The sequence below is a fragment of the Thermobia domestica genome, chromosome 11 (assembly GCF_964235325.1).
Source record: "Thermobia domestica chromosome 11, izTheDome1.hap1.1, whole genome shotgun sequence".
NCBI classification, from domain to species: Eukaryota; Metazoa; Arthropoda; class Insecta; order Zygentoma; family Lepismatidae; genus Thermobia; species Thermobia domestica.
Genome location: NC_137464.1, coordinates 265,656,293 through 265,671,370, shown reverse-complemented (window position 1 = coordinate 265,671,370; position 15,078 = coordinate 265,656,293). Strand labels below are relative to the sequence as shown.

General features: G+C 36.1%; 1 protein-coding gene across 2 annotated transcripts in view; it reads left to right on the top strand.

Moving 5' to 3' along the window:
* The window catches only part of Ttc26 (tetratricopeptide repeat domain 26), a 61,310-nt gene that overhangs the window by 20,298 nt on the left and 25,934 nt on the right, over window positions 1-15,078 (top strand). Inside the window, exons 4-5 of one of the 2 annotated variants that reach the window (XM_081732280.1) lie at window positions 865-1,073; window positions 11,603-11,701. In XM_081732280.1, the coding sequence (XP_081588406.1) occupies window positions 865-1,073; window positions 11,603-11,701 (308 nt within the window). The remainder of the gene's footprint in view (window positions 1-864; window positions 1,074-11,602; window positions 11,702-15,078) is intronic. The other variant, XM_081732281.1, reaches the window with a different exon arrangement.

Genomic DNA, 15,078 nt, shown 5'->3' with positions numbered 1-15,078 from the left:
ATTATTTCATTCTGAGAAATTCACTTACAGGATAGAATATATATATATATATTGTAGTTACTTATCCGAAATGTAACGCGAAAAAAGTAACGCAAACTAGGTACGTTACTTAAAAATTTGTTACTTTGGAAAAATGTAACGCGTTACTTGCGTTACGTTACTTCCCAACACTGGATGGAACCAGCTTTCATCTCCAGTCACAATACTTGTCAAAAAGTCATCACCTTCATGTCGAAATCTCTAAAGAAGGGTTTGGGCAATGGTTAGTCCCTGGCATTTGTGGTCCTCGGTTAATAAACGTGGGACCCAATCGGCACAGACCTTCCGATAACGTAAACTGTGCACCGCACTACGTCCAACACCAAGTTTTGCAGCGATTTCTTTCGCAGTGATATGCCTATCTCCCCTAATCAGCTCATCAACCCTTACATTGTTGCGTTCCCTGGAGGCAGTTCGATAGCGCCCGCTGCGAGGCTCATCGTCGATACTCGTGTTTCCATCCTTAAAATGTTTCACCCACCTCCTAACACTGCTGGCACCCATGCACACATCTCCATAGGCACACTGCAGTCTGCGGTGAATTTCAGAAGCAACAAGGAATTCAATCACAGCACGCTGTCGAAACGAAAGATCGCTGCCGGTCATTTTGGAAATCCTGCGTGTGGTCACGCGCTAGCAAGAAACAGCATCAACGTGTGGAAAGAAGACAGGTTTGTAGATTGAGATGATATACTTGGTTTCACTTACAACTAAACATTACGGTTTAAAAACATATTGCTCACGACTTTCAGTATGTCCCTCGTAATAGGTAAAAATAATGTTCTTAATAGTAATAGAGTTGAATGATGTTCTTTGTATTTATAGGCGTTAGAGAAGGCTCCAAAGAGTCGGCTGAAGACCCGTTTGTTGTTTCACTTAGCGCATAAATTCAACGACGAAAAGAAATTGATGGAGCATCACCAGCAGTTGGAAGACGTGATTGAAGACCAGCTCTCTCTCGCCTCCATCCATTACCTACGATCTCACTACCAGGAAGCCATTGACATCTACAAAAGGATATTGCTCGACAATAGGTGAGTACATTATATCCATGGTGGTGTTGTCCGCTAAGGCATTCCCCGCCCTCGGTTCGAACCCTCTGTGAAAGCGGGGATTATTTTCTCGTACTCCTGTTCCGATGCGGCTCAGGATTTCATCCAGCCTGGGATAAATACCTCATCATCTCTTGTAAGTGCCGAAGTCTAGTGGTTGCGAAGCCTCACCTACACCCATCCGTCCGTTGAGTTTCCTATGTTCTGCCTGCAATAGGAAAGGGAGGATTTATCTTTTACCTTTGTTTAGGCGAGTACATTATAATTATGTCGCTGGAACAAATGAGAAACAACTTTGGGAACGGGAAAGGAAAGGGAAAGCATATCATTCTATGTGCATTTTCCAAATCTTCAACAGTACACAATCCGATCAGACGTTTCACCAGTGAGCTAACACCGGCATGGCTAGTTTTCTGTATTTGTTAAAAGGTAATATAGACAGTAGTAACACGAACCATGTTCAAAGAAACGAGTGTAGATGATACATTTACTGATCGAGGCATCAAGTTTTTGGTGTTATCCCAATATTACGAGGTAATTGTAGAGCTACAGAAGGCCAGAAAGAAACCACTTTGCTGGCAGTAGCCCTTCCTAGAATGTAAAACCACGAAGTTAGGTTTAGTTTACCTTATTCTTGTTATAAGTAAATGGATAGTCGCGGTGTGCGAATCCATTAATTAGAGTAAAAATGGCCACTCCTGGCCATCTTAAGCGTATTTAGGCTTCAGCCCACACACCGAAAAAAACAGTTCCATAGCTCCCTAGCAGGACTTCCTGATAATATGCGGAGATTTACGAGAACAAGGAAACATATTGAAATTTGAAACTGGAAAGAGATCAATATCTGCATAGTATCAATGAACTGATATCTTTTTTTGACAGTATACTTGTTCGACTACTAACTTATGACCTCTAGATATTGATATAGCTTTTCGGGAAACAACACGACAAAAATATGCATAACTGAACATATACTAGTAATAGCACGTCATTCAAAATATCCATAAAATATTTTCTGTGTTTATATTATTTAGTGTTGCTGGAAACACTCTTGGCAATATTCATTTATGCATTTGTACAATCACCGGAAGGATTGGATACTCAGCTTTATAACTACAACAAGGAATTTTAGGCGCAAATTGTGGTTAATAAGGTGCTAAATTTGTAGGGAAAAATCGCAAATTTCAAATGTAAGTATCCATATGAACCAAAACTAATTACATCATGTATAAGGACTGAAATTTTACTGATGTATTAAAAAGTTCTGCTTAAAATAAGTTTTAGAACACATTGTTATTAATGCCACGCGTTCAGAGAATTGTTTAAACAAGTAGCATGTAACATTTCAGTTTTTTTTTTTTTTTTTTTTTTTCTCAGTGAGACTGTATCTCCGGTCACTACGTAAGGTTCGTGCCTATATGGTTAGCGTACGTGCCTTTGGTGTGGGAGACCCAAGTTCAATTCCTGATGGGAGTTCGTATGGTTTGGATCCTTCGTTAAGCAGCTTCGTTCCACGCCTCGCACTGCAGTGTACCTTTCAATAAATAAATATCGTCGAAGGGATTGGAAGATTTGAAAGTAATCTTCTGTGTCTCTCACAGACTGCGCAATTGCATGTAAATTTTAAAAAAACTAGGTACTTAAAGGTCCATTCTTTAGGAAGTTTTGACAAAATAAGTTACACTATAATGTTTCTGATTATCGGAGTAATCTTGGTGAAATGGAATAATCTTATACACAATATTACTCATGTGAGCGCAGCCTGCCGGAATGTACAATGAATTTTTTTAATTAAATTTGAACGGTTATACTACTGTTATATTATTTCAGTGGAAATTCATGTATATGCATGCACCAAGACGACCTCTTCTGTATAATGTTATAATTATTATCTAATTCGTAGTTTCTATTCATATTTACAAGATATACGCATTTTTTATGTAGGATATATTTTTAAAAAAATAAACATTTTTATCATTGATGTGTTTGATACGTAATTTTTGGCATAATGCTTTTGTTACACCTAGTGAAATGTGAGATCTCTTCAAATATCATGAAGTCTTAAACTAGAAATACAAATCGCTGGGCAAAGCATCGTTTATTTATAAAATAATAAATATGTAAGAATTTCGCCAAGTAAATGAACATATTGGCTTCATCAGACATTGTAACAAACAAGAGGGAGCTGCGTGTAAATATAAAAGGTTCGTAGAAGTTAGTTCTGAACGCAGATTGGCTGGTCAGAACGAACTGAGCCAATCATAATAGAAGTTGACAAAAGTGAAACTTAACACCATAAATCCCTTTCTCTCCCTGGTCCGGCAGAAAACTAAGCTACAAATTAAGCCTTTTCAATAACTTGCCTCACTGTTCGTCAATTTTAAGTCCTGCATTCCAGTTCATAACACAGCTTTCCTCTTTTTCAATAAATCCGTCATCCTTCCACTTTCTTATTAACGTCCTTTATTCCCGTGCTAACACTTCAACCTAGCACCAATTAATATCATGCCCCGTGTCCTTCACGTGTTTAAAAATGTCTTTTGTTTCTCTTTCCAATCTTACATCATGTTTGTGTTCATTTAACCCAGTGTTTCCCAACCTTTTTCAACTTGCGGCACACCACAGGTATAAATTGAATTCTCGCGGCACACCCATATATATATATATATATATATATATATATATATATATATATATATATATATATATATATATATATATATATATATATATATATATATATATATATATATATATATATATATATATATATATAATTACTATTATTATTTGTATTTTAATGTAATTACTGATCATCTTCTTACAGAGAAGAAAGCTCGATCACTGATTTTCCCCCGTGCTAATCATTATACTTATTTTTCATTCTAATTTTAAAATAAAAAACAATAGCAATGAAATATAGGACTCTTGTTTTTAAAAATCCACTTTCTCTTTCGAAAACTGTATCTAACCTCTAACTAAAAGGGAAGATCACTAAATAACGAACAAATAAATAAACAAATCTCCTATACTTTTAAAACACAAATGTAGGTAATTTGTATGCATGTTTGCTTTGTTGAATTTATTGAATTATATGTTAAAATTTCAAGTTACGAAATATTCTGCAACAATAAAGAAGTAATAATGGTCATGACAATGATAAATACCTTTTTAAACATTAAAAATGTACAGAAAACTAACACAGTATGAAGCTTAAAATTGTAGATTTATAGTAGAGATTCATAGTAATGTGAAATACAAATATACATTTTCCGCTATGTCTTGCAATTTGGTTCGTATAGAATTAATAATTTGTTTCGATTTTCTCGCGGCACACCAGCGGCCCATTCCCGGCACACCGGTTGGGAAATGCTGATTTAACCTTTCTTTTAGTTTTTTCCCCACTTTTTATCAATATAACTAATACAATCACTGCACCTTATCTTGTAAATCCCTCCTCTTCTTTCCATCACCTCCTCTCGGCTTTCCTCTTTCTCTTCTTGCTTCTTTTTCCTCATGCGCAACACGTCCAATAGTCTCCTACTGCCTCTCCTGTACGTTGAAACGTTTCCTATTTTGTTTAGAGCTCTCCTGATCAGTGCCGTGCCGTGGAAAATCAGCGCCCGGGGCGAGAGTATACGACGGCGCCCCCATACATATATTCCAAGTAATTTTTCCTTTCTTTTGGCCCTTTTTCTCCCGATTTTTTGCCCCCTTACTTCGGCGCCCGAGGCCGTCGCCCCACTCACGCCCCCATGGCACGGCCCTGCTCCTGATTATCTCAGTGTCATACTTTCTATTCCCCACCATGGCTTTTTTTACCTCCCCTCCATCTTCTTTCTTATCTTCCTTCTTCTTACTATTCTGGTCCTTTCTTCTTATCCTTTCCATCCTTAGCATTCTTTTATTATATCAATTGGTCGTGAATTCTTACATTTAACCATGCTTTACTTAAGGTTTATTGTATAGCATCAGACAAAATTAACCCTCTAGTGGTCGCCCGCGGACTCTCACTCCGCAATGAACAATGAATGTAATTTATTACCAAGCAAATCACTCTTCCCAATTTCCATCTCCATACCTTACAACAATCGGCTCCTGCTTAACAGAGTAGAGTTGCACTTCGAAACGTGCACTATTGTTGGAGATATTGATTTTTCCAATGCAATTTATTTTTATGTTTTAGAACGTGCAGTACTTATTTGCATGCGGAGTGCCAGTCCGCAGCGGCTGCTTATGAAAAATGATTAAGCGCGACTGCAGCATGGTCAAAATTAACTTCAAACTAATGATACTTTATAAAATTAGATTTGGATATGTAACAATATCTGGCATCAAGTCTAGTGTTGTAAACAGAAAAAAAAACCGTTCGTATTTTTTCAGAACTGTACGTTTTTTTTAGAAAGAAAACATTGCCTCTCGTTTTTTTCCCCTAAATTTCGTTTTTTTTCAAATAGTCATTTGTAATGCATCTTACGTCTATTTAAGTATGAAATATTTTTATGTAGGTGTAATCACCGTAAAATGCAACATAAATTAAACTCTAGATACTAATACGCCACAAATATTTTACAATTTCCATGAATAACATACCTATTAACATTTCGGGTTTCAGCAGTTTTCATCAATATCAACTAAGAAATAAAAGTAGAAATGAAATTTTGTTTTTCGTGAAAGCAGGCCTTTAATATGTACGAAAGTAATGTCACGAGCAGTATAAAATTCAAATAACTTGTCTAAAGGTAAAAACTAATACTAATTTGCCTAATAGTATTTTTCTAAATGTCATATATAAATAATTTGTCGACTAGATATATATGATACGCAAAGCCATCTCTACCATATCTGTAACACGTGCATTTGGATGGAGCGGCAAGTTTGGAGGGTTCGGCAAAATCTGTTATAAGTAGAGATCGGATGTTTAGGCATTAAAAACTTGGAAAATAGGCAGGCAAATAGGCACTTAAAATTTAATAAATAAGCAGTAAAATGGGCACTAAAATGTAACTCAAAATAATGAAGATAAATACTCAATACAATTTAAAAAATAGATTCGTCATAAATAGTGTTCAAAGAATATAGCAACATACCTGTTTGTCAATGTCTTCTTTCATTCTATATGTAAAGAACGAAGATTGATATGTATTTCATATTATATATATATATATATAGGGAGAGAGAGAGAGAGAGAGATATTGTAATGTACCATGTGCTTGTGTTATTTACAGTATATAAATTATATATATATTTCCCAATTAAATCTTATTTCAAAGAAAATGCATAGAATACGCAACATTAAGCACTAAAGCAATTATTTAGGCAGTGAGGGGCGAAATAGGCAAAATAAAGTTGGCTTAAATCGAAACTATAATCCCCAATATAAACTTTAAAACGTTATTTTTGATCATATCTTTAGCATTAAAGAATAGGCATTTTGCCTAACATCCGGTCTCTAGTTATAAGTATATTATTTAAATTAAATATTTCTTGTCGGAAACTGACTTCATGATAATGGTAGTTACATTTACTAAACTGACCTATTTGAACACTACATTCATAAATTATGTTTGGATTGCATTAGTTTAAGGTTACATGGACAGTGCTAAAGCAAATGGTCGAATCAATCCGAGCACAAATTGCTTGATTGTTTTCAAATGCAAGAATTCAATTCTCGAATAGTAGCGAATATCTGTTCCATTTAGTAAGTTATCACAGTTTTGATATGACAACTAGTCTTGTTTTTGTCAGAAACAAGTTCCTTATCATTGAAGATAGAAACAAGTTTTTTCTTAAAAAAAAATGTTAACAGATGTAGAAGAAAAATCAAGAAATAAAGATAAAAGGACTAGTTGCACTGGAATTGCAAACCGATACATTGGGATTGAAGCTCGATATTGAATTTTATAAAAAGGATTACCATCTTTCTTCTGCAGGTATGTTTGCTTTATCTTTCACTAACATAATAGATTAATATTTAAAGAAAGAAAAAAAAAAAAAAAAACAGACACAACGGAATTGCATTTTTAGTAAGTATTTAAGCCTTTCTGAGTGCGACTATACTTACCATCCCCTTAGTTGTTCATGGTGGAGTAGCATACTTAAAATCATGACTTTTAAGATTTGTTCTTCCTGGAGAAAGCGGGAGGCGGCAAATTATGCCATTGCACGAGGCGACAAATTGCCTAGGGCCGGCCGTGTGTATGATGATGAAAGTAGTTGATAATAATGACACTTCTTGTATATGTATATACAAGACATGAATATAGGATGACTCAATTTGAAGTAATGCAGGGTGTTTCAAAATTTATATTAGGGTTTTGAAACTTTGTAGTATCTATTACAATTAACTTACAGTTATAAATATTATATCAAATGAAAGAGCAACTCAAACAGTTTTGTACGCACGCATGTACTTACATGCAGTGTTTCTTCTGTCTGCCGTTAGAAAGAGCAAGTAGCAAAGATGGAGACTAGAGTGCAGAAAGATTTTGTGTTTTAATAAAGACTGAATCTGTAGTTACAGTGCAACCGTCTGTGTAAAGAATATTGAGACGCTTGCAACTACATCCTTATCGTTTGCAGTTGCTACAGATCTAAAGCCTGCAGGCATGTCAAACTCGCGGCCCGCGGGCCGCATGTGGCCCACATCGCCCCTGAATGCGGCCCGCTTATGTCTCACTATTTATTTCACATAAATTAATAAATTAAAAGAAGGAAACGAAACCTTCACCATCATATTTTGCTTGCTACTCTACACACACTGTGGGTTGCCTTAACTTGACCAAAGTTGATCTGATGATACACACAAGGACACCTTCTTCCATTTCATGAAAGAAAAACAGGTGTTGTTTAAAAACAAATAACAATAACTTCACAGTTCTCTTGGTTAAAATAGCTTTTGAAGGGGAAGCGTTTTTTTTTTTTTTTTTTTTTTTTTAATTGTTGAATAATGATATCGGAAAATGCCTAATTTTTGGTAAGCAAACATCAATTTTGTATAAGTACTTTAATATAGCTTGTAACATTTTTGTAACAGAATTCTTAATTAATAACCTTTTCCTAATCAGCCTTCTAACTGTAAATTGACATCAACTATGTACGCATTATTCATAGTTGATGTCCGCATAGGTGACCGCAGCGAAGCGGGGTGAACGCTGCTAGTCTCAAATAATTTTTAAATGGCCCCATATAAGAAATCAGTTTGACATACCTGGACTACATACCTTTAGGTACCAATTTCGCAAGTGAAATATTGCTGCATAACAGTGAAGATTTTCTGGATCGTGTCGTCTTCAGTGATAAATCGACATTTCACCTAAGAGCTAATGTGAACACTCATAATGTTTGCATCTGGCCGCCAGCAAATCCTCAGGAGATATTAGAATTGAAACGAGACTCCCCTAAATTGAATGTGTTTTGTGCCATATGGCGGAAAGTTTATGGGTCTTTCTCGCCTATCGACTAGATGTGTGCCGTGTGACGAATGAATCTCACATCGAACACTTGTAGCAAAGACTGTTTGAGGTGCTCTTTTACTTGATGCATTGCTTATAATTGTACGTAAAATGTAATAAGTACTACGAAGATTTAAAACCCCGATATTCATTTTGAAACACCCTGCATTTCTCACCAACAGTGTTGGAACTAAGATGTAAAAAGGAGAGAAAATTTTCCTTGTAAAGTTATTGTTTACAACAACGATATTATTATTAGTCGAGGTTATAACTACAACAACACGGCTTAGTACTCAAAAAAATGTAATCAAATGTGCACTAGGTGGCCAAAGTGGCACACATGGGTGTGTTACTTTTTTAATCCGCTCCTGTGTGGACACTAATTAAGATATCTGAATATTATTCTTGCCAAATATGGTTGGACCATACTTTATCATATTAATTTCTTTTTCTTCTGGTGTCGAATTTCCTTCTCAAATTTCACCCATCAAAAATTCTAGAATTTTCTAATTTCTAATTTCCTTTACTTCTTTTTCCCTGTAGCTTCCTTCGTTGTAGAAAGGCCTCCTCAAGACTTCCCAGATAGATACCTCGAGTGGATACCTAACTGTTGACATCAATTGGACGGGCGTGCGCGTAGTGTTGCCAATTACGGAAATTAAAACTTCCCTAAATTTGTGCAAAAAAATTCGAGATTTGTGTTTATAAATCCGTACCTATAGGTCCGAGTGCAAGTCAACTTACGCCAATCAAACATTTGTCCTTACTTAACAAACGCAAGTACAGATCGTTACAATGGGTAATTAGGGGGCGCACGAAAAATTCGTATTTAGGTTCTAACCCTTGATTTTTTGTTTTTCCCTTTTATGTTTACCGTAATATATTTTTGATAATTAGAAGCTTTGTTCCTTAAATATCGCTATAATACTTGTAGGATATATTAGTGGTGTACCAATGTTTAATTAAGAATAGTTTGTGTCTGTCTGGTAGCAGTGTTGCCAGCTACAGAAAATTTTAATTCCAGATTTTAGGGGAAAATTTTGGGAAAATTATCTGTTTTGTCTCTCTTATTTCCCTCGTGTTGGCTACATCGGAACAAACGTACCAGTACCTGGAAGTCTCGTCGTTGCCCTACACAACGCACTATAGAAAGTTTCAATAGGGTAATTAGGAAAAGTACAGTTGAGGTTTACAGTAGACCTTGTTCTCTAATTGGAAAGATAACTGTGATTTTTTAAAGGTAGAATGAGATATTTTTTATTGACATGCTTACTTCATTAGATATCGTCACAATACTTGTAGGATATATTAGAGGGATACCAAAGCTTATTTTAAGATAGTTTGTGTCTGTCTGGTAGCAGTGTTGCCAGCTACAGAAAATTTTAATTCCAGATTTTAGGGGGCAAATTTTGGAAAACATTCCCTTTTTTGTTTCTATTCTTTCACTCTTGTTGGCTACACTCGAACAAACGTACCAGTGTCTAAAAGCTTCGTTCTTAGCCTACACAGCGCATCATAAAAAGTTTCACTAGAATAATTAGGAGAAGTATAGTTAGGGTTTATAATAAACCATGTTCTGGAAATGGTAAGAAAGTGGTGAATTTCTGAGGTAGAATGAGATATTATTTTAAAATTTCATGCTTACTTTGTTAGATATCGCCATGATACTTGTATGATGTATTCTTGGAGTACTAAGATTTATTTTCAGATAGTTTTCGTCTGTCTAATGGCAGTGTTTCCAACCAGAACAATTAATTCCCGATTTTAGGTGAGAACTTCGGAAAGTTTCCCTTTTCCCCTCTATTATTACCCTCTTGCTGGCTACATTGAATCAAACGTACCACTACCTGAAAGCTTCTTCTTTGCCCTACAGAACGCACCATACAAAGTTTCAATAGGCTAATTAGAGAGGTTGTAGCCCCGGCATATCTGTTGATTTTTGTTTCTGAGGCATAAAAAGTGTCAAAATTTCATGTGTATGATGACAAAGAATTTTTTCTTTCTCTCTTTGAATGGAAGCCAGCGACTTCAGGATTTGACTGTACCTTGTCAACACACCAAAGAATTTTTTTTAGGTGACTTGAACTCATATAGCAGCAGTGGTTCGGTTAGGGAATTTTTTGTAAATTTTCACCCCTACGTTTACCTCAATAATTTCCCACCCGTTGGGAACACTGCAATGCAACTTACACCAAAATATAGCCATATGCATTTTCTAAAAAACAAGGCCTTAACCATATTAATCGAATGAATGGTTTTTGAGCAATAGGTCACTAACTGAAAATGTAGGAAAACGCCAAAAATGACCTGGGTCCGAAAGAAATAATCACACAATTTTGCTCGTATAGGTACAAAGAAACAAACGATTTGTAAGTTACGAGGGCTTCGACTCAAGTTCTGTTGATTATTTCAATAATCTGCAACATAAATCAATAAATAATAGTTGCCAGAAAAAAAAACATACATTTGAAAAAAAAAAAAAACATGAAAAATAACAATGTTTTATATTGAAAAAAACTTCACAGAAAAAAAAACGTTTTTTTACAACACTAGTCAAGTCTCAGCTTGTCGGAGAGCACTTTGTCAGGGAGCCTAGAGGGAAGGTTTCACCATGGCATTTTCTCGATACTAAAGAGATCGACGATGGAGCGTTAGCTACTGCAGATTTAATGAAAAATCGATCAGTTTTTTAGGATTTAGGATTTATATTTCTGGGCTTTCGGCATCTATGACCATGTTAGCCCGTCACGTTTGAGGGATGACGTCCCTCGGCGATCACACTATCCAGGGAAAGAGAAGGAAGGAAGCGGTCTGGGACCATTATTTTAGGTACCACCCCGCCATTTGCCTAGTGGGAATGAGGAAAACCCAGATGGTTGGCTTGAAAAGGCTTCTTTTTTTTTTAAATACTCTTATGTTATGTATGAGCTGTTATGTTTACGTAAATTTTGTAGTAGCTGTAGCCATGAGAATGGCTTTGGAATCTTACACCAAGATTGTATGTATACCATCTGAATAGAATATACTTAGAACTTTAATTCAATCTGTCACTATTAGTCTTGCAGAACCTCATCCCGACCTTCCATCCTTGAAAATTTTCAGACCTAATGACCTGCAGAGTGAGGTATACTTCATCAGTATGTTATTAAGAAGCAGGTAGGAGCTGTAGGCAGGAAAACATTATTGTAGAATCATTTCAGTCTGATATATACAGTTATTGGTAGTTGATCAGCCAAACGAATACCTAACAAATTCTACGTTTCAGAAATAAGTGTAGTTGTCATTTGTACAAAAGATCGAAAAAAAAAAAAAAAAAAAAAGACATCGGGCAGACTATACTGCAGAGGGTACTCAGCTCGTTATCAAGGTATGGTTCGATGCTCGGCACTGGGAAACTTGATAAGTTTACTTTTATTACGAATAAATTCAGAAATTATTTAAGTAATCTTAAGTACGTTCTGTTTTGATTCCTGATATATGTACTGTAGATACTGGCTTTCGGGTCTCTTCCCTGAGCTTCGGTCATAGTTAATGCCCTTGACAGTGTTATCGTTGTATCCAATGTAAAAATAGTTGAAGATTTTACCTTACTTTGTTATCTGCACGTAACTAAAAGTAATTTGTTCAGTATTTTCGCTTAAAACCGTCAGTCTTGATCACGAAGGTAAGGTGAAGGTTTTGAGGAAGAAAGGGACCAATGAAAATTTCAAATTGCACTGCAAAAAAAAGTGTCATCCAGATGAGGACTGTATTATGAAGGCGGTTAGATAATCAGTGCTTCCAACTGTGTTCATTTTTATTGTGTAAAGTAATGGGTACTATTATCTATTAATGATGTCCATATTTTAACTAAACTTCCTTGGTCATAACTCAATTTTTGATGTTTTCTCTGCGTCATATTCAAAAAGTTCCTTTCCGTGTTATTTTTGGATGCATATGTAGAATCGTAACTTTTCCAAGATTATGGTAAGTTGCCCTTAATTGTGTGGGAAGACCTGTTATATTGCTTTTTCTGTCCTCTTTTCTCTCGTTCTCAATGTGTCAGGTGATCGTACTTCTAATACAGATGATGATCTATTTCCATCCAAGTAACTTGCAGACAGTGACACCTATCAATCTGGCTTCCACCATGACCAACGCAGTATCCTCACCTTGCACTGCTTCGTTCCTGTGAACACATCTCTTTTATTTCCTTGACACTTCTATTTTCCATGTTAATTTTATTACCCATGGCCAAGGCTTCAAAAGAGACCCGAAAGAATGGCATTTACAGCCCTCATGAGAAATTATAACAAAGTGTAACTAAGAATATAAAATTCCTAAATGTTGCGTGAATAATATGACTTACTTTGATAAAATCGAATGATTCCTTCCCTCTTTCCCAAAGCAAAGAGCTTGAGACAAAACAGGCAAAGCTCGCTGCTGGAAGAAAATAATCATTGGGCCGTGATATACAGGGCGAATAAATCTCTCCCTGATAACAAGAAAACAAAGAATGATACAAGCATGCGGTCTAAAAACACCACTTTTATGATATCTCAAGAAATTGCCACAGCCTGTGCTGCCATCTACTGCAGCTGACCGCAGCGTGACAGTCATTTGTTTAAAAATGGCGTTAGCAGAAAGCGAAGTGTGTTGTGGTATCATGACAAAATCTCCCGTTATAGTTCAATGAACACTCAGGAGAGAGTATAGACAGCAGCCACCAGATATCAAGAACAAAAGAATGGCATAGCAAGTTTATTACATCAGGAAGTGTTTTAGATAGTGACAGAAGCGGTAGAGCGAGTGTTAGTGAGGAACGCGTGAAAGCTGTTCGTGTTGCTTTAACCCGAAGCTTATGAAATCCTTGCTTTGCGCATCACGTGAACTGGACATCCCGAAGTCAACTGTGTTAAAAATTTTACACAAACACTTGAAGTTATACTCATATAAGGTGCAGATTGTTCATGCGTTAACACAAGAAGACCGTCCTCGACGCACGAGTTTTCCATGTGACATCGCATGAGCAACTATTGGAACACATGTAGAAATTCTCTAAATCAGGTAAGCACTATTATTTGCCACAAACCGCATGCTTCTACCATTCTTATGAAATGAAATCTTTGAGTTTTACGTCCCACGGTTATGCCGGTTAGGCTAAAGGAGACGGTGATGATGAATAATGAATGAAATGGTGGAATGAAGAAAGTGGGAGGAAACGGGAGAACCCCGAGAAAACCCACGCACACGGTGTTTGTCCACCACAAAGTTCACTTGGCGGGGACTGGGATCGAACCCGGGACCCCAAGCACCAGAGGTGAATGCTCTACCACTGAGCCACCGCGGCCCCACTCTACCATTCTTAGTTTTCTTGTTATTAATGTTTGAATCAGGGAGATACTTTATGTCCACCCTGTATTTGCGAGAGTTCGCTGGATTTACTTTCTATTTCTTCTTTCTCTCTTTTTAAAGACAGGTCATTTTTGAGCTATACTCATTATAGGCCTTGTTTTTGTTAACGTAACCTAATATAGTACCTAGCAGAACATTTTCAATGTTCCGTATTTATTTACTAATTTTCAGCAAGCTTGTTGCCACCAATAAATGATAGGAACGGGGCTATATAAAATGTAGGGCAGGGACATCTTTGTCTTTTGGATGTTTGTTTGGATGGAACAGAGAAGCTTTAGGGGAGGAATATGTGTCTCTTTGTACATTTCTTGTTTTAAGTATATGATATCAGAATTAATTGAAACGGAAGGAGATAAATTATTTGTGAAGACCGAAAGGAATCCTTGCAGGTTCTGACTTGTACGGTCAGGCTATATCCAAAAAGTATTGCAAATTTAAGATATTGTGTAAATGTAATATCAGTTCTTGTATAGAAACAAAATGGGATTGTTTATTTGTATTTTGTTTTTCTGTATATGTGATTGAAAACCCTTAATATAAGCCAGCGCTGAGCTTCGAATCCGATCTCTCGATACGAAACAGCATGTTAGCGCAGTACACTTCCTGCGGTGGTGTAGTGAAAGTTCTTCAGTCCATAAATTAAACTTTAAATACTTTTTTTTTTTTTTTTTCAAATATATGAAATACTATTAGATTCCACGTAGCTGATTGTCTGATAACTGTATACTATTAGACACGAGGAAATTGCTAGTTCAGGTTGTGTATGTTTGGACTTGAGTGTTGCCTAGCTGTAGATAGCATTGCGCTATTGTATTATTAAATGTGTTCAATTTAAGACGTGTAAGTTTATTAAATAGATAGACACTAGTAAACCATTAATCGTTTTTAACATCTAGAACAATCTAGCAGGTACTCTAGCTGAGATGTGACCATTTTAAAAAAGAAAAAACCTAATAGTAGTTTACCTTCTGACATGAAGTGGCAAGAATCATAATCTATGTCGATTTTCCACTTACTGTAAAATCTTTCATATCGGAACAGGCGTGGAGCTTACATACAAGACATTGCTCCGTGTAAAAGTTGGATTGGATTTGTGTTAAGCGTCTCGTTCAGCAAGGAGGCCATATGAGAGATGGACG